The sequence below is a fragment of the Vigna umbellata genome, chromosome 1 (assembly GCF_029865625.1).
Source record: "Vigna umbellata cultivar VRB3 chromosome 1, Vumbellata_1.0, whole genome shotgun sequence".
NCBI lineage: Eukaryota > Viridiplantae > Streptophyta > Magnoliopsida > Fabales > Fabaceae > Vigna > Vigna umbellata.
In genome coordinates, this window is record NC_142165.1 from 57,062,713 (window position 1) to 57,087,478 (window position 24,766).

Consider the following 24,766-nt stretch of genomic DNA (forward strand, 5'->3'; position numbering starts at 1 on the left):
AAATCTTGGAGAGAAGATGCAAACCCGATGTGGGATGATGCACATGGAAAGTCGACTGAAGGAAGAAATAATTTAAGTTTATGGGGGAGTTTGTTGGGATAAATTTAAATTTTAGGGTTTTATCAATAATTTTGTTTAAATCTTATTTTATTAGTTTTGGGTATAGTAATATTTAGTTTGATTTGATAGAGATAAAATAGGGATATGTAGTTATGATTTTCAGTTTATCTACGTACAATATTATTTTGTGATAGATTAAGGAGATTTTATTTGTAAGGTAGTTGATATTTTATTTTTAGATTTTATTTTTATTCCCGTAATATTGTAAGTATCACGGCTATTTAAAGTCCTTCAATTATCAATGAATAGAAGACTCAATTTCAGAAAAATATTTGAGTGTGTATCGTGAGATTTTCCTATCATCTCCTCCTTTCCTTTTCGACAAATGCCAAGTTGTCGCTTTCACTACCATTCTCACTATCCCTCTTTCCCTTCCCTTCCTCATCACTAATGTGAACTTTGTCGTTGGCTCTAAGATTGTTATTGAGTTAGTTATAGTGAATTTGTATAACAAATTATAGGGTAGTTTTTTTGATTGAGTTTTATTTTACTTTATATATATATATATATATATATATATATATATATATATATATATATATATATACACACATTTTGTACAACTAAATAGACTGAAAATAGTATTTTGTTTGTGTTTTGTATCTAGTATTGTCTATGATTCTTTCTAAGTATCTTAAATTATGGAAAGAAATTAAAATAATAATTTCTTTTTTGAAAAAAAAAAATAAAATAAACTTTTCTTAAAAAAGAACCAAAAAACATAAAGTAAATAAAGTAAATAATAGACTTTGGTTATTAACCAAAGCCTAAAAGCCTACCATTTTAACTCATCGAAATATGTTTCGATTAAAAAACTGAAGTAGAGTTTTCAAAATAATCAGTATAAAAGCCCTCTCCTATATTAGTAATGATTAAGAATCAAAATTAAGGTTTGTATACCTATGTAACTCTATATTGAATTGTGTATCTTCACTACTACGTTTAAATGTATATAATTTAGGCTTAAATGCTTACTTCATCTTCATGTTAAGAGGTGAATTTCTGTTTAGTACCTGGTTTTAAAAATGAAGACATTGGATCCCTATGTTATGAAAAGTGTATAAATAAGGTCATGTCCGTTAAGTTGACAGTAACGGCGTTAAGTCCATACTGATGTGGCCGTACTTTTTCTCTTCTCTCTTCTGCTGTCCAGCTTTTTCTCTCTCTTGTTCAGCTTTTTCTTTGATGATTTGTTAAACTTGTTCTTTCTTTGTGGACCTTATTCATATACTTTTCATAACATAGGGAACCAATGTCTTCATTTTTAAAACCGGGTACTAAACAGAAATTCACACTAGTGCAGAATTGGCTTTTAACGTCCCCTCATAGACGTCCGTCCACAAAAGCCCCAACGTAAATAATTGACCAGTGACATATTCGTAAATAAGTGAAACTCTAGACGTCCGTTGTGGGGGGAGACGGACGTCTATAATACTATAGACGTCCGTGGGAGGGGCCCGGACATCTAAGAGGCTAAAAAAAGGAACGTTCAACTCCCCTGTCAGCCCATCAAACGTCCGTGCAGGAGGGGCACGGACGTCTATAATATTATAGACGTCTGTCCCCTCCACACAGACGTTTAAGTGGCTGAGAGACAATTAATAGTTCAAATACCTGTCAGCCCATCAAACGTCCGTGCAGGAGGGGCTCGGACGTCTATAATATTATAGACGTCTATCCCCCTCCACACGGACGTTTAAGTGGCTGAGAGACAATTAATTCTTCAAATACCTGTCAGCACCCGAAACGTCCATTGTGGAGGGGGACGAACGACTGTAATATTATAGACGTCCATGCCCCCATATCAGACATTTCGGGTGCTGACAGGGTGGTTGAAGAATTAATTGTCTTCAGCCCCTTAAACGTCCGTGTGGAGGGGGACGGACGTTTATAATATTATAGACGTCCGTGCCCCTCCACAACGGACATTTAAGGGGCTAAAAACAATTAATTCTTCAACAACCCCGTCAGCACCCGAAACGTCCGATACGTGGGCCTGGACGTTTATAATATTAGAGACGTCCGTGCCCCTCCACAACGGACGTTTAAGGGGCTGAAGACAATTAATTCTTCAACAACCCTGTCAGCACTCGAAACGTCTGATACGTGGGGCTGGATGTTTATAATATTATAGACGTCCATCCCCCTCCACAACGGACGTTTCGGGTGCTGACAGGTATTTGAAGAATTAATTGTCTCTCAACTCCTTAAACGTCCGTTGTGGAGGGGGACGGACGCCTATAATATTATAAACGTCCGGCCCCCTCCACAACAGACGTCGAGAGTTTCACTTATTTAGAACCCAGCCCCCCCTTCTGATCCATTCATTTCTGCAAGTAGGGGGCAATCTTATGGCCTCTCTTTCTTACCGGGAGGGCAATCTTATGTCCTTCACCTCCCGCCCGGCCCGGAAATAGAACCCAACCCCCCCTTCTGATCCATTCATTTCTGCAAGCAAGGGGGATCTTCGATGCTGTCATTTTGAAATGTCCGCTTCAACCGCAGTTTCACCTCCCAAAAAGCAAAGTTGGCTTGACGAGCGCAGATGCGAGGAAGTGGGAGCAAGATTTACCGAGATTGCTACTGAGAAAGCGAACGCACAACGCTTCAAGACTTAGCCGAGCGTGATCGAAGCTAGATTTACCGAGAGGCTTCGAGTTAGCGAAGCGTTGTAGTAGCGTCGGCCGAAGCCCTATGGGCTAAAATGCTTAGTGCACAAATGAACGTCTGGTAGTGCACAAACGAACGTCCAACCCCAACCCTACCACAAAACAATTCAGGCAGGTGGTCATCGCGGGACGTCTGACGGGCACGTTGGACGTCTACGTGGACGTCCGAGGGTGTACACCGGACGTCTGGATAGGCGTCGGGCCTGACAAATCGGACGTCTATGTGCACGTCCGATGTGGGCCCCCAACGTTTGAGCAACGTCACCCACAAAGACGTCGGGGGAAGGCCGGACGTCAAAAGGCCAAAAAAACGGACGTCTAAAGCCTTTTCTGCACTAGTGTCACCTCTTAACATGGAGAAGAAGTAAGCATTTAAGCCTATAATTTAAAGTCGTTGTATGTTTGGCTTTATTTAATATATTTTTTTGTCTCAATATGTAATATGTATTTTTAAGATGATATGAATTGATATTTATCCAGATTTTTATAAGATTCTAGCTATCCAAAAATTTTATATATAAAATTAGATACAAACATCAATCAGAATACGAAAACCTAATTTTTATAATTTTATTATAATTCAAATTCAAGTCTTTACTTTGGTTTGGATATATTTTAGCATCATACATTTTAGCATCTTTCATAGATTATAAATAATATTGTTTCTACTTCTCCAAATAACTCATACTAATTCTTCCACAGCCTCAAAAGTTGGAAGTAGATTTTTACCATATTATTATATGCTTCCCAATATTATTTTCTGTATTTTTTATACTAAGAACCTAAATATTGAGTTTTATATTGAATGAAAATAAAAATTTTGAGTAATATGAAAAATAAATATATAAATTTGTCTTAAAATTTTGGATTATGATAGATTTTTTATATATTTAATCTTATTCGTTCTCGTTCTTTTATATTCTTTTTATAAAATATTTTGACGTGCTCCGGCACGCCTTTACCTGAAAAAGCATACAATAAATATGTATTGTGTGTTTCTATGCCTACCTACGTAATAATATAGTCAAAGAACCAATAATACAAGATAAACACCTGAAATACAAAAGATAATTTAAAAGAGAACTAAAAAGATCAACAAAAAAACAAAATGGAATAGAAAAAATTAATAAATGATAATATGACACTTTTAAAAAGAAATCTCTCAATTAGGTGTTAAAATCTTTTGATTAATATTAACTGCTTTTAAGTTGAATACGTTAATCAATCATAAAATGTATTGAGAAAACCAAGACAGAAACAACGCCTGAAGAAAAGAACAAAATATGCTTATTTTCCTGTAAGTAGTCTCTGATGGTGAAGAGCAACATTCATGGTTGTTGTGACCTAGGTGGTAAGCTTACAACCTCAACATTTTCGAACTCTCTTCTTGTTGTGTTTTCCAATGACACTAATTCAGACTTCTTTTTCAATTCTTGGGCTTTACCCCAAAGCACCACGTATAGACCGCACACGATCATCACTGCTCCAACCACACTGTTCAACTTAACCAAATTAGATTAATCATATCAAATCATGAACATGGAAGACAGAAAGTAATGTAAGATTTAGAAAATACCTTCCTACATATAATTTCTCATCTAACATAAAATATGCTGCTATATCCACTAGCACAAGCTGTAGAGGACTGAAAATAGACACAAATAGGGGACCTCTCCTCTTTATGCACCAGGCAATGATCACAACCATTATTCCAGAGGCCACAATTCCCTGCGTAAACACTTCAATTTCTCACATACCATTTATATTTTTCAAAGTTTCTTGCTCCTTTTTCTTTCTATGAATATAGTTCTTAAAATCAACAGCTTTTCTGGTATTTTTGTAACATTTTCTCTTTTTTTTCTCTAAATCTAAATCTAAATCTAAAGAACCAAGAAAATGACTAGGCCAAAAGGTAGTTTTTTTTAGAAAAAAAACACTAGAATATTTTAATAATAAAAAAGTTATATTAGGAAACTTCAATTTTTATCAAAACTAAGGTTCTCTCTACAAACTTTCTCTCTTTGATTTTAATTTTACATAACCACTCATTCAACACAAAGTACATTTTTATTGTTTTCTTTTAGTTATTTTAACTCCTAAGTTGTATGCAGGTCATAACGTGATACGTATGACTCAAGATTATTCTCGCTAATTCTTTCTTGTTCTTAATTATGGTGTGATATAAAATGTAAAAGATGTAAATGTGATGAAATAAGTATATGAGTGTACGTGTGTGGTGGATAGTGTTTGAAGTTTATTTGAATAGAGTATGGGCTAAATGTTAAAATACAAAGAATACATATGAGAACCAGGATTGATGGATATATGAATGAGGAGGAAAATGTTTTAAGGAGGTGTTTCCAAAATAAAAATGAATGTGATTATGTTGTTTAGATGTTGTGATTGGTTGTATGGTCATACTATTCCTAAAGAGGGGAGGTATGACAAGTAAGCCTAGTGTTATGTATTGACTAGAAATACTTATGGGAAGTTATCTTTCACTCTACTAGACTCTCAAACTTATATAGAGAAAAGAGTTTAGGTGGTAAAGAGAGAAAGAGATTCCTATAGTTGGTCTTGGATCGTAGATTCCATTTCTTTTATATTATAAGTGGACTCATTTTGTTATGATAGGGAAGAACCAGATATCATTATTAGAATTGTAAGACTGAGGATTTCATTTTACATGACAAAACTAGGTTTCTAGTGTATGAGTGGATGCATAAATTTGGATAATTGAGTCTAAGTTATATTTATGACAACAAATGAAAATTGTTGTTTTGGCTAGTTGTCACATTTTTTATACATATTGTAATATGAAAATTGTATATGTTTGTCTAAATTATCATTACTTTACTTTTTTTATTTGTCGTTTATTGTATCTCTTTTACAATAATTGCTTCTATGACATGAGTATATGAGATTGCAAGTGAAGTGATGATGATTAGTTATTAAAAAAAACTAGGAGTGGAGTACTTTTTGAAAGGAATACATATTTTTCCATTTACCTTGGTGTATATATATATATATAACATGTATCATAGTGTTTGTTAAAAGACAGACAAATTAATGCATTTTTTTTAAGAATTTTTAATTTTTTTTAAAGTCAACGGGGTTTTACTTTAATAACTTATATATATGTTAAATTTTAATGCAGTTTTAATACAGAGATGATGAAACTCGAGATCGATCTTGTTGAAGACTACACTAAATAAACCTAAGTAATCGTACACATGTAAGTTTTACTATTTTTTAATTCTAAAAGTAAATATTATTTATTTTTTCTAAAATGTTAAAATTATAGGTAATGATTCTAAATTTTTAAAAGAAATAAAACTAATGAATTTATATTTTATAAAAATTTCCCTTATTTTAAGATTTCAAATTTTAAAAGGTAAAAAGTATTTTGGAGATAAACAAAATTCATTCCCGTAACACTTTTAATTCATTAGCTTCAAAATTTACACATATATAAAAAACTTCAGTCAATCTAAAGAGAAGTAATCCAGAAAAATTCTCTGCGAAAATAGTCTTTTTCATTAGAAAAGTTCTGAAAAACCACACTTTTATACTTAGAATATGAAATCGTAAATTAGGATCATACCGAATAAGCTGCAGTCAGAAGCCTGATATTGAAACCCAGCTTCCACTGGTTCCAATCTCTGTCGACACAGAGAGTGAAAATGGTGGCCTGCAGTGCTCCCATTGTGTTCATTAAAGCTGTGCTTGAATTTGAACTTGGGTATTCTTCATTCATTTTAGCCTTATGACGCATCACAAAAAAGTAATTAACACTACTCAAACAAGGAATTAAAAACCATTATGTGTGTTTTTACATCAAAGTTAATGTTGTTGTCTATAATGACTATATATATATATATATATAATATAAAAAATTTGGTTAACAAATTAATTATGTGGTTGTGTTAATAATAACTGATAAGAAAGAAGATTCTATTACCTGAAGGATGAACCAGAGAGAATAAAAGCAGCAGCTGATAATGGCCAACGGAACTCCCAACAACTTATTTCGAAACTGAGTGGGTGATGATGCATGCCCATTTTGGTTCTGATGTGTATGCATAAGGTTGATTTTAAACGAACAGATATTAATTTCTGTGCCTTTCACGAAGGTCACAAACATTGCCCCACTAATTCCAATTATGCTGCCTATCACCTTTGCCCTCCCTTCTGCTACTTCCAGATTTAACTTTTCCAATCTATATAATCAAAACTTAATTTCGCTAAAGTACTAGTATAAATTAAAATCACAGTGCCCAACATATCGTAAATTCATATAGAAATTACGAGAGTATAAAATTTTATTCAAACATTTGAATTAATGCATATCAACTCTAAAACTTAATATGGGCTGTTATTTACTACAAAATTGTACGGTATCTTTTCACAACATTTCATCATTTTAGTTCATGAAGTAATTAGGTTTAGAATATTTTAATTCATATTAGTTTGTTGCGTTTGTCGTGCATAATTAAGGTGTATGGTATTTAAACCGAATTCGCAATAAAAATACTACATCAAATGTTAATATAATATATAGGCAAAAGAAAAATTAGAATGGATTACAAACATTCAAAGTCATTCTGGGCAATCTTTGTATATTATTATTATATGCAAATGGAGTGATTTTGTATGCATTCCCAATACTACTGATAAAACATTCATCTCCGGAAATGGGTTTGCAAAGGCCATGTACATGAAAGCAATATTGTTAAAAAAAAAGTGCATTCTCAACACTAATACAACAACAAAAATATTTAGAGAGGAGTTCAAGTAAAAGTAAAGATGACTTCAGGATTATTGGTGAGACTAACATTATGAATTATCTATTTGGTTATTATGTTTTTATATAGTAATCGTTGAAAGTCCCATATCGATTAGTTTCACATCGACTAGAGATAAGACTAATTTATAGTATATAAGTGGACATAAATATCACCTTACAAGTCAGTTTTGTAGGGTTGAGTTAGGCTTAAAGTCCACTTCTTAATATGGCATAAGAGTCAAGTTAGAGTCTATCCTAGCAACATTTATGTAGACATATTGTTCTACTAGCTATCGAATCACTCACTCATTAATGTTTAGTCTCATGCTCGAGATGTATATACTTCAAGTAGAGATAAGGCCAATTTATAGTACATAAGTGGGTGTAAATCCCACCTTACAAGTCACCTCACCTTACAAACGATTTTGTGGGGTTGAGTTAGGCTTAAAGTCCACATTTTAATAATAAGCTTCTGGACTCTAAAATTTACTTAAAATAAGAAATCAAAACCAATGAGAAGTTTTTTTCATACCAATTTCAATTTTATTTTAATATAAGAAGACTAATTGTTTCCAACTATTATGTCTTCACTAGTACAGACAGGGGAAACGACAACAGTTATTTTTGCCTATAGGCAGCGGTTCCCGAACCGAGGCATATCCAGGCGAGGCAAAAAGTTTGCTACTTTTGGTCTCGGTTGAGAACCGAGGCATAAAATGACAGGATTTCGCCTCGGTTCAACATTAACCGAAGCAGTAAAGTTTTTGATTTTTTTTAATTTTTTTTCTGTAAGACTTTATGCCTCGGTTCAGAGGAACCGAGGCAGTATATTCCCCTAGGCTTATGGTGTTTCCTGTCCCTTTTGTCTCATCACCAAAATCAGTGTCTGCTCTTCCTAAGGTCAAAACCAAATTCATTGCTGCTTGCTAATAAAATAATTTGCCAAATTCTCTCTATTAATCAATTCCAGAAGCCATCAACGTCTGATATGAGAAATTCCACTACTATAGTAGGCAAACACACCTTCAAGGGACACAACTTATGTTTCCAGATTGCCTCCATATGCATACTAAGTAACTGCAATTTAAGCCTAGGAACGTCCATGAGAAATCTCATGCGAAAACACATAATGTTATAGGTGGATTAACATCAGAACCAAACATATTTGCTTACAATCACACACAGTCACATACCAAGCAATAAAAAGAAAAAAAAACAGTCACATAAGAGTCTGAACAAAAGCAATGGTTCCCATGAACCAGCTTATTCTGGAAGCATCCTCAGTCTCAAAGGCCATCTTGAACCTCATCCCAGAACACCACTGAATTCTCATAGCAGCCCTTATAGAAACAACCTCAAAAGGTTTGTTAGCAATAGCTAGGGTCACTGCTTCAACAACAACCTCAAGCCTCACTTTGGCCCTGCCACTCAAATTCCCACCACCACCACCGCCGCCTCCATTCCTTAAGCTCTTGTTCTCCTCTCTCAAGAAAAAAGAGAAAGGCCCATAAGGACCAATCCCACTATTCCCACTTCCACCAATACTTCCAGACCCTGAACCAGAAGCAGAGTTCCACACCTCAAACCCGATTCCCTTCTTTGCCCTCCGAATCCCAACACACAACTCTCCATTCTCATACCTCAGAAACACCACAGAATCCCACAGAAAATAAATCACTTGAAAATAAATTAAGAAACCCCAAAAAATCATCAACAGGAAGATAAGAAAACCCTCGCCATCGTCACCTCCTCCATGTGCGAGTTCTCCGCCCTCTACCCCACCATGTGCGAGTTCTCCGTCACCTCCTCGCAAGCGCACACGCACGAGTACAACGCCTTCCAGTTCTGCACCGGGGTCCAATGGTTCGAGCCCCATTCCCTCGACGGCGAGGCAGCAACGGCGAGGCAGCGACGGACGTTGTGAACGCAGCGGGGAGGGAGCAACGGCGAGGCAAAAACAGGGAGGCGCAGCGGCGAGGCAGTGGTTGGAGGCGGAGGCAGCACGATCGCAGGCAGTAGTGGCAAAGTGGAGTCGTTGGAGGCGGGGCAGCAACGGCAGGGCAACAATGGCGTGGCGAGGAGGGAGGAGGCGCAGCCAAGAACGACAACGACCAGTGGCAGGCACGAGCACTAGTAAGCAGGAGGCTGGCGAGACCACCGGAAGCACAGGCGACGACGCGGCGTGGCAAGGAGTGACCGTCGTGGACGAAACCGGAGAGGAGGAATGGAAGGGCACGGCTGCGCAGAGGAATGGGAGAGCACGACGAGGAAGAAAACGTTGGGCGATTTGAACTTGCGGAGAAGCTAAGTTCTGAAATTTAATATATGGCACCGGTCGTATAACCCGAAGCATTAAGCCAGCTATCGGCTTCGGTTGCCGAGAAGACCGAGGCAGTAAGTGATAACAGTTGAAAAACTATTATTTTCATGATTAAAATTGACACTAAAAGCAACCTTTACACTTAGAAACTAGCTTGAAATCAGGCTTTTCTTTATATTTTTGGAAATAAGAGAGCTGGACAGGTTTATGCTTGATTTCAGTGTTTTTGTGCAGGTTTTAAGGTGAATTTGGTGAAAGAAGTGAAGAAGGAGAGAGATGAAATCAGAAAAGACAACAAAAAGTGCAAAAGGAGAAGCCGAAGTCACCGCTCAGCGGCAGTTTACCGCTGAGCGGCACTCAGGAGTTTGCGGGAGGTCCGCTGAGGGGAAAAATGGCCGCTGAGGGGAGAAAACAAGTCACGCACTCACCGCTGAGCGGTATTTTACCGCTGAGCGGCACTTTAATGGGCTTGGACTTGACTTTTTGTAATTTACGAATGATACATAAGCTTTAGGGTTTCCTAGGGTTAGGTATCTCTGGCTGGAACGAGGCAAACACTCTCTCTTCCACCCCTTTGAAGGAGGATCTTGGATGTTGAGGCTTCCGCTTCACCTTTTTAGGGTTTATTCTTTCATTCTTTCATGGTAATTCATCTAGGTTCACCATGAATATGGTGAACTAATCTCTTTATGTTTGTTGGGGAATCAATGTAGTCTTGTGAAACTCTCATATATGGAATCTGTTTTTACATCTTTTAATTAAGACTTATGCTTTCTTTCATCATTAGTTAGGGTTTTTCCTCTTTGTTTAATGCTTGCATGGTTTAACTCATTCGATGCATGATTATTGGTTTTGTCGATACGGGAACGTACGGGGAAGTCTAGATCCGGGGAATTTCTCCCAATTTTATATTGGTTGTCGTTAAGCTCCTGTACTTATGAACTAATCATTAGGAATGCTAGGAATTGTATGAACTCGTGATTAGGGAGAAGCCTTCTGGAAAGGTACATTAGAGAGTGGCATTAACAATGGTGATTTGATCGTTGAATTCCTAAAATATATGAGAGTGGATAAGATGAAATTGAACCCCAACAACATATTCATACATAAATTTCATTGAAAGTGTTTATCTTTTGCTTTTTGCCATTGATCACAATTCATGCATACATGTTTATTTTCTGTCTTGCATTTTAAACCCCAATTAATTCGTTTGTAAGTCTTAGTTAATTAAGAAATCACATAACTAAACTAGGCCGTGAGTCCTTTGGGAAGAACGATACTTGGTCTTACCAAGTTTTATTACTTGAACGATTCGGTCATACTTGCCGATTGAAAACAAGTTTGTGACATCATAATTTGGTGTTCATAAATTTGTCCATCAGTAAGCCAGGGTATAGGCTTCGGTTGCCTAGCTAACCGAAGCAGTACATACCTGTCACCATCACTCTCTGAAAAGGCTGAGTTGTAGAGCAGGTTTTGAACTTGCAGATGCCTTTAGGCTTCGGTTGCCTGCCACCCGAGGCAATAAAGCCTTCTAAAAATCATGTCAGTCTGAGTAGCAGTGCACGGAGCAAGAGTATAGGCTTCGGTTCTTGTCTGAGCCGAGGCAGTATCTACCTTCCACCACGGGTTATGGTATAACAGATGCGCATAAGCTCTTATGCTTCGGTTTTAACATAACCGAAGCATATATGGCGCCTTCGTAACTACTTTTTTTACTAGTGCTTCTCAAATATTACAAAATTAGAATAAAATATGTATTTTTTATAAAATAGATAAAAAATAATAAAGAAAAACAAGAAATGAAAAATATTAATAATTGATAGACTTGAATACATGGGAATTCTTCGATCATAGGTTTCTCGATTTCGAATAACTATAAGTTAAATGGTATTGTTAGCCTAAAGGAGAAAACGAAATGCTTGATGGACTGTTATGGAATAAAAAGGTGTGTGAGGATGTGAACCAAATAAAACACGCTATCATGTAAAAGATAAGTTAGATATACTAGATGAGGAGAATGGGCTAGACTAAAGAAAGCGAAAAAAAAAACTAACTTTTCACTTAACTAAAAAAGGTAATTTGTCATGTACATATATGTGACAAGGAGACCCAATACCTTTCATGTATTTGACTATAATTGAAGGAATACGAAACATTGAGAGACCAATAACAAAAAAAGATGTTGAAGAGGTGAAACTGGGATTGAAATGAACTCTTAGATGTTTTAAGTTAGCTCCAAAGATGATAATATTTTGAGTTTGTGAAAGGAAAGTGTTGATAAGATAGAAAAAAAAATGTAAAGATAGTAAAATGTGAAAGTAGTAGTTAGAAGAAATGCATTTTGTAGTTGAAATGTGTTGTGTCTTAGATGTTGTCTTACGTTAAATGGTAGTATACAAGGGTATTTATAGACCTCATTTCACCAACATGATTATTCTAGAAAATCCTAACTACAACCACTTATATGGAATGCTCCGGATTTTTGCTTGTATAGAATGTCCTTGATATTTACCTCTTACCTTAGGTTTTTCTATACTATTCTAGAATTTGCATTACATTTCAATACTTTTATCTTAAGTTTTTCCATATTGTTTAAGAATTTGCATTACACTTTAATACTCTTCTTTGATGCAATTTCGGTAACTCCAAACATAGTGCTCAATAATTTGGTCTTGGTAACACCTTTGTGAAAATATCTACAATTCGATTTTCTTCCTTCATTGCCTTAATCCGTACTTCTTGTTTTGCGGCCTATTCAAAGCTTGTAGGCTCTAGTATGGCCAAAGTTGCAAGATTCATATATGTCAACTAGAGATCTGACTCGCCTCGAAATAAATTCAAGTGATGATTCTTCTTGGTCTTGAATTAATGTTGGAGTTGCAAGAGATTGTGGTACATTGTTATCTTCTTAGCTTGTAGTGGATTGATTGATGGGCATGCAGATTGTCTTCCTCTCAATTTGTTATTCTTCCTAGTTTCAAGTAGCATTTTCATCTACTTCAATTTCCTTGTTGATAGTTAGCTTCCTTGTCTGAAGATTATAGACTTTGTATCATTTTTATTGTGTATTGTATCCCAAGAAGATACCTTGTACGATCTTTATCTTCTAGTTTGTGTCTCTTTTAGTATGGAATGTGAATATAGCAAACATATCCAAATACTCTAAGATGTTTAGCTTATGGTTTCTTCCCGCTCCAAGCTTCGATTGGAGTCTTGTCTTGAACTTATTTAGTAGAACATTTGTTGAGTAGGTAGACTGTAGTGTAGATTGCTTTAGCCTAGAATCTATTTGATAGTCCTTTCTTCGACATCGATCTTGCTGTCTCCATGATTGTGTGATTATTTCTCTTTGACACATGATTGTGTTGTTGAGTATATGTAATTGTAAGTTGTCGCTTTATGGCTTCATCTTTGAAAATTTTTTCAAACTCGCAAGATGTGTACTCCTTGCATGATCACTTTAAAGTACTTTTATTTGCTTGTCACTTTGTTTCTTAACAAAAGCCTTGAATTTCTTGAATACTCAAAAGACTTCTGACTTTTTCTTTAAGAAATAAAACCTTGTCATTTTGTAGAAGTCATCAATGAAGACGATGAAATACCTGTTGTTGTGATGTGAAGGCTTCTTTACCAGTCCACAAACATCGGTATATATCATCTCTAGTAAGGCTTTTGTTATCCATGTTTTTCCTAGAGAAAATGGTAATTAGTGTTGTTTGCAGAGGATGCATCCTTCGCATGATTCATTATTCTCCATCAAGCATGGAAGATATCTCATCATGTTTTTCTGATATAGAAGCTTTAAGGCAAGTATGTTTAAGTGGCCAAATCTCCAATACCAAAGTCACAATCTTCATGGCAGTACTAGTTTCAAGTTCGAAGCTTATAGGAAAACTTTTATTTATGTTTTCCATTTTTATTTGGCCAATTTCTAACCTTCTGCTATCATAAATTTTGCATGTATCTTTCTCAAAGTCAAGGTAATATCAATTCTCCATCATTTGGTCAATACTTAAAAGATTTTCTTTAAAATTAAGAACTAGTAAAACATCCTTAATGAATTTAGCATCTTTCTTTGTCTCCACCATGATAGTTCCTTTGCCTTGAGACTCCATTGCGGTGTCATTTTCCAACCGAACTTTGACATTGACAAATTTATCAATGTCTTTGAAGATGCTTTGATCTTTGGCCATCTGATTGATGCATCCACAATCCAAGCAATAATTGTTGATTTAAAATGTTTTTGTGTGTATAGTTTCATGAATAAATAAACTCCTTCATAGTATATGTTTGTTCTACCTCTAATCTTTTTTTGAGTGTGTGAAATAAGAAAATAGAAATCAATTAGGAAAACATATTGTAACTCAAGAAAGCATGATTGCATAAAACACAATTATTTTTAGATAAATACCCACTTCAAGGGCTCTAGAATTGCACTCAGAGCTGCAAACATGAAGAAAAGACTCACCTGTAAGGTTATATTGTCATGGACTGCCCCTAGACGACCAAAAATTCACCATTGGGTGCCAGAACGACTCATTAAGTAAGGTAGTTGTTCGATGGGCGAAAATGACAAACCAAACCTACAGTATTCGAGTTGCTAGAAAAAAAATTTGGCTCGCCTAACGAGTTACAAGTAAGAAAGCATCAATTTTTAGGCCTCATTGGGCGAGAATGAAGCTGTTAGGCGAATCTATCAACTGTGATACACGAAAATGGGTATTTAATCATGTGTTTGCAAGGGTTTTCATTATTCTTTATTCTTACACAAATAGAATCACCTAGGGTGCTTGGGAGAGGCTTTTGGAGGTTGCTTGAAGTGTTAGGAAGTTCTCCCTATCCTCCTTCGGTTTCCTCCTTCATCCATGGAGCTTTTCCCCCTTTTGGGAGTTGAAGAGGAAAATAGGCTATGAATTGAAGGTGTTGATGCGAGGGGAGGCACAATTGGAACATGGAGCAACTACCAAGAACCTTGGGAGAGGGCTTGCATCTGCTCTTTGGTTTCCATTTTTTCCCTATCTCTTTAATTTGTAGAACCCTATGTTGTCCACCACAAAGGGTCATTCCTATTTTTTGAGAATAGTTTTAAAACATGAAACTCTTATGTAATTTTTTGTTGTTAATAACATATGCTTTTCCAATTCATGTTAGTATTCAGTTCCCATGCTTAATGCTTGATGTGGATTGGTTCCATGCTTGATTTGTGGCTTTTGATGTATTGGGAAATATGACTTGAACATAGAATTGAAATTGGATACCTAATGAAACTTGTATCTAGGAATAGAACATGACTTATTAGTAATCTTAAGACTTTTGAACTTAATGCATGATTACTTGTTGAGGATTCAAGGGATTGGAACTTGATGAGTTATAATAGGCTCAAAGTCACTAGGGATAGGATTTAAGTATATTAGTGAGTTGATTTTGACTTGAATATGGAATTGAGGTGTTCGTTAATACATAAGAATGAAGTGGATAAATTCTAGTCTTAACAAATTGTAAATACTCTATGTTACATTTCCTTAGACATAAATTGTTTGATAAAAAAACAAAATGAGTTTCTTGTGTTTTTGTTATCTTTGTCTATAATTAAGTTGTGAATTACAAGAGTTGTCAAGTGTTGCATAAGTCCCTTAGGAGATAACAATATCACTTGCTACACTACGACCAGTGTACTTGTCATTGATTTTGTAGCCAACACCAAGTACTAGTTTCCTTCTCTGTTGGGAGAGTCTTTATTAGCATAGAATAGGCTTTACTCCTTATTATGTTCTTCGTAAAGTTTATTTAATGCTTATTTTTATTACGACAATTCGTCATGTGACCAAATTTCATGCAGTACTAACATTAAGGTTTTTCATGATGTCAACAATCTTTTTCCAAGTGACTTGTCTTTTTCTTGACAGGTCATAGAGAAGCTTCTAGAATTTCTTTTATTTAGAAATTTCTCCTATTTTAGTTTCTAGAAATTGACCAAGTTTTATTTTCTTCATATTCTTTATTATAAGACTATAATTTTAGTTTTGATTGAAAAGACATTTTTTACTGAGTCTTCTTCATACATTTTCAATCTTTGTTCATAAACTCCAAGAGAGTTCATTAGTTGTGTTATTGACAATGTAGGTAAATCTTTTGTTTGTTCCATCACGGATGTTACTGTATCATATTTTTGGAAAATAGAAATTAAAATTTTCTCAATAATTCTTTTGTCAAGAATATTTTGCACATAGGCTCTCACCTGAATAATTATTTCTTTTATTCTAGAATAATAGTCTTTAATGGTCTCAGATTCTTTCATTCTTATTAATTCAAACTCTTGTCTTAGAGAATGAAGTTTAACATTATGTCCCTCATCATTTTCTTGAAACTTCTCGTGTTATATTCCAAGCTTGTTTTATTTTTGGAAAGATTGTGTCATCAATTGCTTGTTAAAAAACATATAAAGCCCTTGAATTTATCTAGTACCACGATTAGTATTTTGAAGTTGATATGATGGAGAAAATGTTAGAGATAATAAAATGTAAAAGTAATATTTGAAGAAGTGTATTTTATAGTTGGAATATGTTGTTTTAGATGTTTTCTTACATCAAATGGTAATGTAAATGAGTATTTATAGACCCCATTTCACCCATATGATTATTCTAGAAAATCCTAACTACAACCATATGCAATGTTCTAAATTTTTTATTATGTAGAATATTCTCGATACTTATCTCATATCTTAGACTTTCTACATTTTTCTAAAATTTACGTTACATTTCAATATTTCTGTGTAGTATTGAAATGCAACACCATAAGCATATTTTTCAGAATTTTGAGAATCTCAATTGGAGGAAACCCTTTGAAGTATAATAATTTTCTAGAATCGGTAATAGATGTGCTTCTCTTCTATCAATCATTGTTTAGAATGTCAGCTTTAGGGTGCAAACCAAATTTGTAGAACGGATATCTGGAGAAAATTGATGAACTCCGAGGATAGCAAAGGCACAATTTCTAGCACTGCTTAAGTTATCTAATTATAAAAATCTAATTCTGGACGTATGAGATTTATAATATATGTTTCTTATGCAATGCTCATCTTTATTATATTAATACTTTGTTTAAAAATAGTAAGAAGATCTGAGAAGAAGATAGGTATGAGCATACCCGCAGGATAAGGCCATAATGAAGGTAATGCCAGGAGTAAGATTGATCATAGCCAACATAAACGATGCTGATGTCAAATCCATCGCCACAAGGTAAAGGTTACTGAATAAACTTCCTCTGAAAAAAAAAATAATCATATATATATATCAGCATCGTTTACATATATGAAAGTGAAATCACTTATATGAAGAATGAGCAGCATACCCAAACAATCCACAGAGGAATCCCAAGAAAAGCACCTTGGAAGTAATCTTTGAGCTATTGTTCCTGATGGAAAAAGCAATTCGGCAATATTGTCTAAAACATTGTAAGATTGATGAGGTGAGAAAGTAAAAGAAAGAAAAGGCAAAGCAATGAAGAACCTATCATATATAAGAGCGACGGGAACAGTGAAAAGCGATGCAAAAAGCAGACGATAGGCAGTGACTACCCTCATGCTCATTCCATCGTTTATGGCTAGCTTGTAGATGATGTTAACAGCTGCATATGCAATCTGCACAAACACCATTAGAATGTATGCTTTCAACTTATGAACCATTCTCTTGTTTATGAATATGGTGTCAAAACAAACCAAAGCTCAATGTGTTTTTGTTAATTATATCACAAGACAAACTTATTTTTTTATGGTTTCTGAATTGCCTTGGTTTCTGTACACAGGTGAACCTCTGTGGTTTTGTAAATGCTACATAAAGTTTCAATTGAGCTTCTCAATGCCTTTGGAACACAAGGGTGGACCACACACCATAAATCATTATAAAATCATACCATTTTTTAATGTGCTCAGACCCTCTGCCTTCAATGGTACACCCATACTATTTATGTTAACGAAAGAGAAAAAAACTAATAATATAAATTTATAAAATACAAGATTTAATAAAAGAATAAAAATAAAAAATATATATAATTAATAATATCTTTTGAAAGGAGGTATATATATATAATACATGTTTTGATCTGAAAATATGAAAATTTAATAAAATATTACACTGTTTCTTTTTATTTATCTCTATTCTAAAAAGCACTTATTCAATTCTATTATACCTTAAATAATTTACATATGGGTTTATTGTATTAGATATAAAGATAAAGAAATAAAATAAAAATTATACAACTTTTATTAAAATAAAAATTCTCAAGTTTAGGATTGAAAATATGAATCCTAATATATCAATCTGTTTTAGGAGAGATGGGTAACAAATTTAGGTGAAACACAATAAAAAGGTCACTAGTAGAAAAGTAACATTCTATAACGATACCTATTATGATGGATGAAAATAATCCGTTATAATAGGTTGATCGGGTGGCAAAATTATAATAAATTTAAGATATTATAACGTAGTTATGAAAATCAGTCGTAATAGGCAATGCGCTGGCAAACTTGTAAATAATTTTAAAACATATTATAATGGAGTTATGAATATCAGTTATAATATATAATACGGTGACAAACTTGTAAATAAGTTCTAAATCTATTATAACGGAGATATAGATTTTTGTTATAATTTCTCTAAGAGATTTCACTTTTCAAAACCTAATGACTTATTCCTTCTTTCTCAACGCCACACTTTCTTCAGACTGAAACCCCAACTCGTAGGGGCACCGTCACCTTTCTCGATTGTAATGAGCCACATCTTCATTCAACATTTCTCTCTCGCGAGAAACACTCTCATTTCGACAGATTTACTCATTTCACCCTCGCGAGCAGCTGAAGCTTCTCACTCTCTCGAGAGTTCTTAAGCTGTAAGTCTCCATTTCTCTTCACAAATATGCATTTTCGCTTCACTCATCATCCAACCACATCTACTGTTAGGGTTTCTCACATACCTTCATCTTTTTCGCCTTTACCTATGATTCCATCGATTGAAACATCATTTTCTACATTTCCACCGATTATAATCACATTCTACCGATTATAATCCTTTTCCACCGATTAAACGTTGATTTGAAGGATGTTGTTGCGGCAGAGGTTATCGCGGTGAGGGCAGCGGACCTGGAGACGGACGTGGCGAGGCTACAGTACGATTTGATATCGTCGGAGATGATTGCCTCAGAGGAGGCGAGGGCGGATGCTTCGGAATTGAGGAAGGATTTAGGGGAGAAGGAGTCGTTGGTTGAGTCTCTAGAGAAGGAGCTGACAGCTTTGAAGAAGGTGAAGGCAGAGGGTGCGGTTAGGGTTAGGGATTTGGAGAGAAAGATTGGAGTTCTGGAAACCAAGGAAATTGAGGAAAGGAACAAGAGGATTAGGTTTGAGGAGGAGATGAGAGATAGGGTTGATGAAAAGGAGAAGGAGATCAATGGTTTCAAACAGAAGTTGGTGGAATTGGAGAAGGTTACTGCTGGGAAAAAAATCTGAGTTGGAAGAATTGGTTAAGCAAAAATTGAAGTTGGAGGAGGCACTTAGAGAATCTGAGGAGAAAGTAGCAGCTTTTGAGAGAGCAAGTGTTAAATGTATTACCATTTACTTTTTATAACCTGATAACATGGGCGACCAATTGTTATATATTGCTCTCTCAAAAGCCGCTACTTTCTCCTCAGATTCTCTAAGTGCCTCCTCCAACTTCAATTTTTGCTTAACCAATTCTTCCAACTCAGATTTTTTTTCTCAGTAGTAACCTTCTCCAATTCCACCAACTTCTGTTTGAAACCATTGATCTCCTTCTCCTTTTCATCAACCCTATCTCTCATCTCCTCCTCAAACCTAATCCTCTTGTTCCTTTCCTCAATTTCCTTGGTTTCTAGAACTCCAATCTTTCTCTCCAAATCCCTAACCCTAACAGCACCCTCTGCCTTCACCTTCTTCAAAGCTGTTAGCTCCTTCTCTAGAGACTCAACCAACGACTCCTTCTCCCCTAAATCCTTCCTCAATTCAGAAGCATCCGCCCTCACCTCCTCCGAGGCAGTCATCTCCGATATCAAATCGTACTGTAGCCTCGCCACGTCCGTCTCCAGGTCTGCTGCCCTCGCCGCGATAACCTTTGCCGCAACAACATCCTTCAAATCAACGTTTAATCGGTGGAAAGGGATTATAATCGGTAGAATGTGATTATAATCGGTGGAAATGTAGAAAATGATGTTTCAATCGGTGGAATCGAAGGTAAAGGCGAAAAAGATGAAGGTATGTGAGAAACCCTAGCAGTAGATGTGGTTGGATGATGAGTGAAGCGAAAATGCATATTTGTGAAGAGAAATGGAGACTTACGGCTTAAGAACTCTCGAGAGAGTGAGAAGCTTCAGCTGCTCGCGAGGGTGAAATGAGTAAATCTGTCGAAATGAGAGTGTTTCTCGCGAGAGAGAAATGTTGAATGAAGATGTGGCTCATTACAATCGAGAAAGGTGACGGTGCCCCTACGAGTTGGGGTTTCAGTCTGAAGAAAGTGTGGCGTTGAGAAAGAAGGAATAAGTCATTAGGTTTTGAAAAGTGAAATCTCTTAGAGAAATTATAACAAAAATCTATATCTCCATTATAATAGATTTAGAACTTATTTACAAGTTTGTCACCGTATTATATATTATAACTTATATTCATAACTCCGTTATAATACGTTTTAAAATTATTTACAAGTTTGCCACTGCATTGCCTATTGACTGATTTTCGTAATTACGTTATAATATCTTAAATTTATTACAATTTTGCCACCCGATCAACCTATTATAACGAATTATTTTCATCCATCATTATAAGTATCGTTATAGAATGTTACTTTTCTACTAGTGACCGGTGTTTGAGGATATGAACCAAATAAAACACAGTATCATTGCATCAAATCCAGTTTTGCATTTTGATGCAAAACGGATCGCGCAGAACGGATAAGATGGATTTGATGCAATGGAATGGATGGAATCGTGAGTGGAGTATGCATAGTGATTTAGAATCATGCTAATTAAAGCCTAGAAGAGAAAATTACTTCAAAGAGGAGTGCAGAATTAAAATCCTAAAAATATTCTTGGTAGTTTTTCTTATGAGTTTTTACTCTTATCGTTTCCTTTATTTATGTAGTTCGTGGTCTAAGTGACTTTTACGTACATTCACTCTACATCAACACCTATGAGAGAAGTTGAAAGATTAAAGCTATTCCTCCCTTGCTCCTGCGTGGACAATAAACACGCAAAATCAGTAACTATATTAATAAATCTCAGTTTCTCCTTTTTAAATATAAACATCATATTCAGTCAAAATCTATAGATTGAATTATTATTACAGATATAAGGACAAAAATATTATTAAGCTTTAGAGGTAACTTCGTCTTTTTAAATAATTTTAAAACAAAAGTAAGAGGTAAGTTATTTTTTTTTCTTTCCGGAAGACGTAGCTCATTGTCCTGAAAATAAATTCCGAAAGTTAAATTCAAAAAAAAAAAATCAAAAAGACAATTCTAAAAAAAAATCGGAAAAATATTTTTCTTTTTCAGAAATAAAATCTTAGAATATATTTTCTATTTCCGGATTACATTTTCCAGAACTAACTTCCAAACAGGGGCAAAAGTGGAAATTAAATAAATTGATAGGGTGTAAGATGAAAATGATAGGGTACAGGAAGCAAAAGCCCATAAGATATAATTCAAAACTATAGGCAAATACAAACTTTGAATTAAAACCAAGATGCGAAGTATATTTCGGTTCTTTTGCCTAATTTGTTTTGAAAGATTATGAAATCAGTGATTAACCAGTGCTCAAGACGAAGGGCATCATAGAAACTTCGTAGGAGTTATAACTTCAACAACTCTCGCCTGCAGACCTTTTGGAACTTTCTAAAAGGCAACCATACGTCATCAGGTGTTGCAAATAAAGATATTAAAAAATATAATAAAATTTATAAAAGACTTTAAAATGTAAAGGAAGGGACCAAAAACAAATAAAAACTCCCACAAGTTGAACTCATTTTGTCTCCTTATCAAAGCTAAACTGCATGTCTGCAAGATATAGCAAAGGGGCATTTTTCTAAGATAACATATTCTCTGCATAAAAGAAGTTCACAGATCTGTTGCCCATTATTTAATTTGAATAACACTAGCAAAAGTTTAGTATTGTGAACACAAAAGTGGGATCAGAAGCTGATACTTATTCTTATTCATGCTGCATTGCTTCACCAAGTATTGCATACTTTGGAAAATTGCATATTGGTGATAGGTGCTGGAATATGGATGATTTAAACAAAGTTGAAGGCACAGGTAATGTGAAGGCTGTACTGTTAATGATACTGCTCCAGACTCTATATGCAGTGGTGAATATCATGTTAAAGATAGTAGCAGATGATGGAATGAGCTTAAGTATTCTTATTGCCTACCGATTCATCTTTGCTAGTGCCTTCATTGTTCCCCTAGCTCTCATCGTTGAAAGGTGTTTCTCTAATAAGTTAAGAGTTAGGAACCAAAAACAGTTAGTTTCATTTCCCATGCACATAACATAATCTTATGTAGTAATAAAAGCTAATGTTATTTTGAATCTACCTACTTTTGTTTTGATACGTGTTTCACCAGGAAACATCTGCAAGATGTTACTGGGAAAGTTGCATTCCAAGGTTTTCTCTGTGGGTTATTTGGGTAAAATTTCTAATGCCCTGATTCATTTAATATAGAATTTAACCAAAATATGTAAGATGATGATTTACACTTTTTCAGGGGATCCTTACTACAAGGTCTCTACGTTAAATCGTTGGCCTTGACGTCTGCAGTATATGTTTCAGCCATGCTGAATCTCGTCCCTGGTGTCACCTACCTTATGTCTATTTCTCTCGGGTACGCTCCATGTAACCTTGCATATCAAACAATAAACTTCTAGTTCAGAAGAAAAAAATTTTAAAAAAAAAACTATATATATATATTTATTTTGCAGACTATACTGTGAAAATCTTCGATTATAATCAGAAATCAGTACAAATAACACTTACTCAACCGTATTCAAGTTGTTTAATGTTTTTCAATGGTGATTTTCAATTTTGAACAAATTATACCGAATAGAAAGGTTTATCATGACTAGCATTTGATCAAATGGTGGGGATCACAATCCCCATCCCTGCTAAATTATGCAGACTTGAGAAGGCAAATCTTGGAACAGCAGGTGGCATGGCCAAGTTGGTGGGAACTTTAACAGGAATTGGTGGTGCCATGATCCTCACTTTCTACAAAGGAAGAAAGCTATGCCTTTGGTCATCACATATTGGCTTGTTGCACCATGCACCATCACCAGATGGTGCCCCCACAGGTTCTCTCTTGTGGGGCTGCATACTAGCCTTTGGAGCCGCTTTGAGTTACTCAGTGTGGTTGATAATCCAGGTTCAACTCATAATAGCCTTCAATAGCATTCTGGAGATTTTACAAAAAGTGTGTTAAAAAGTACAATAGCATTATGATACTAATGCAAATCTACAGATTTTAGAACAGTTACTTTCAGGATCAATAATCAAATGAGTCTGAACACACCAAGAGTGTTTCTTAATAACATTACCAAAACCTTTACATTTTAAAGACATCCTAAATCTCTCCAAATTCAGACAACTTTTTTGCCTAAACTTAGTCAGAAATTGAATTTTGTCGCAGACAAAGATGAGCGAGAAATTTCCGTGGCACTACTCAATTGCGGCTATGACATCTTCAACAGCCTCAATCCAATCCGTTTCATTTGTTCTCTTTACGGAGAGAGATTGGAGCAAGTGGAAAATTGGTTGGAACTTTAGGCTCTTAACAGCAGTTTCTGCGGTAACTGATTAAATATTTGCTTTTTATGCTTTCTAAACACTCTGCTTTGCCATGACCAGCACACACATACAACCAAAATATTGCATGGTTAAAATGAAGTTAATTACAAGGTATAACTGGTTGCTATATTTATTGTTTTGCAGGGAATTTTGGCCTCTGGAGTGTGTTACACCCTTTTAGCGTGGTGTGTGCGAAGGAAGGGACCACTATTTGCGTCTGCTTTTAGTCCTCTAATGGTGGTGATTGTGACCCTTCTCGAGCCTTTGATACTAGATGAATGTCCCAACCTTGGAAGGTGAATTAAACAACTAAATTAGCTGTGAAATTGTATGAGAACCTTCAAGTTTTTCACTTAAAGTGTGAATGCTGTGCAGTGTTACAGGATCAGTGGTGGTTGTGGGGGGATTGTACCTGCTGCTGTGGGGAAAAAGCAAGGAAACACAGATGAAGCAGAAGGAGGAGTTCTCAAAAGACTCTGTTCAATGTGAAACAATCCACTTTACCAATCCATCTTTAGCAAGCTGGCAAAGTGATAAAGACAACAAGATTGTAGCAAGTGTTACTTCCTGTTCACCATCAACTATATCAACCAATCCTGAGTGAAAATTCAACACCACTTGGGTCGACCCAGTTGGAGAAATTGAGTAATTTGTGTGAGATTTCAAACATTTGAGTTAGCAATTCTTACGAGCACTTTATGCGCATCAAATACATGTGTTGTATTGTATGTTTATTACTTTGTTTTATGGGAAAGCCTTACAGAAATTCACATTTAAATGGGACTATATTCATATAATATTTTCCTTACTTTTAGTAGGACATCAAAACTTTTGGAGACACAATAAAAGAAAATTTGTCTGTTAGTATTTCAATTATGCAGTAAAAGTTAAAGAAATCCAAAGTAAATTGCCTTAGAAAGTAATAATGTGATATGATAAAGGATTTGAACATCAAGATGAAAAATTATTCCAATAGTCATTATTCCAAAATGATAAAATTATGATGGGTGGACTAACTATCATAATAA

The 24,766-nt window shown here is 35.1% G+C and overlaps 2 protein-coding genes and 1 pseudogene across 2 annotated transcripts; 1 reads left to right on the forward strand and 2 right to left on the reverse strand.

Annotated features, from left to right (window-relative positions):
- Positions 1-3,964: 3,964 nt before the first annotated feature.
- On the reverse strand, positions 3,965-17,625 carry LOC148205862 (WAT1-related protein At1g68170-like). Its single transcript, XM_088112271.1, has 7 exons — positions 17,407-17,625; positions 17,249-17,311; positions 17,045-17,161; positions 6,751-7,009; positions 6,394-6,552; positions 4,366-4,517; positions 3,965-4,283 (listed from the first exon to the last, which is right to left on the reverse strand). The coding sequence occupies exons 1-7, from the start codon at positions 17,580-17,582 to the stop codon at positions 4,118-4,120; spliced, it is 1,092 nt and encodes a 363-aa protein (XP_087968397.1). The 5' UTR covers positions 17,583-17,625; the 3' UTR covers positions 3,965-4,117.
- Positions 17,626-19,502: 1,877 nt separating this feature from the next.
- Positions 19,503-20,101, reverse strand: LOC124848457 (peroxisomal and mitochondrial division factor 2 pseudogene; annotated as a pseudogene).
- Positions 20,102-22,181: 2,080 nt separating this feature from the next.
- LOC124848459 (WAT1-related protein At1g68170-like) lies at positions 22,182-24,398 on the forward strand. Its single transcript, XM_088112281.1, has 7 exons — positions 22,182-22,396; positions 22,522-22,584; positions 22,663-22,779; positions 23,073-23,316; positions 23,581-23,739; positions 23,883-24,034; positions 24,114-24,398. The coding sequence occupies exons 1-7, from the start codon at positions 22,182-22,184 to the stop codon at positions 24,340-24,342; spliced, it is 1,179 nt and encodes a 392-aa protein (XP_087968407.1). The 3' UTR covers positions 24,343-24,398.
- Positions 24,399-24,766: the final 368 nt, after the last annotated feature.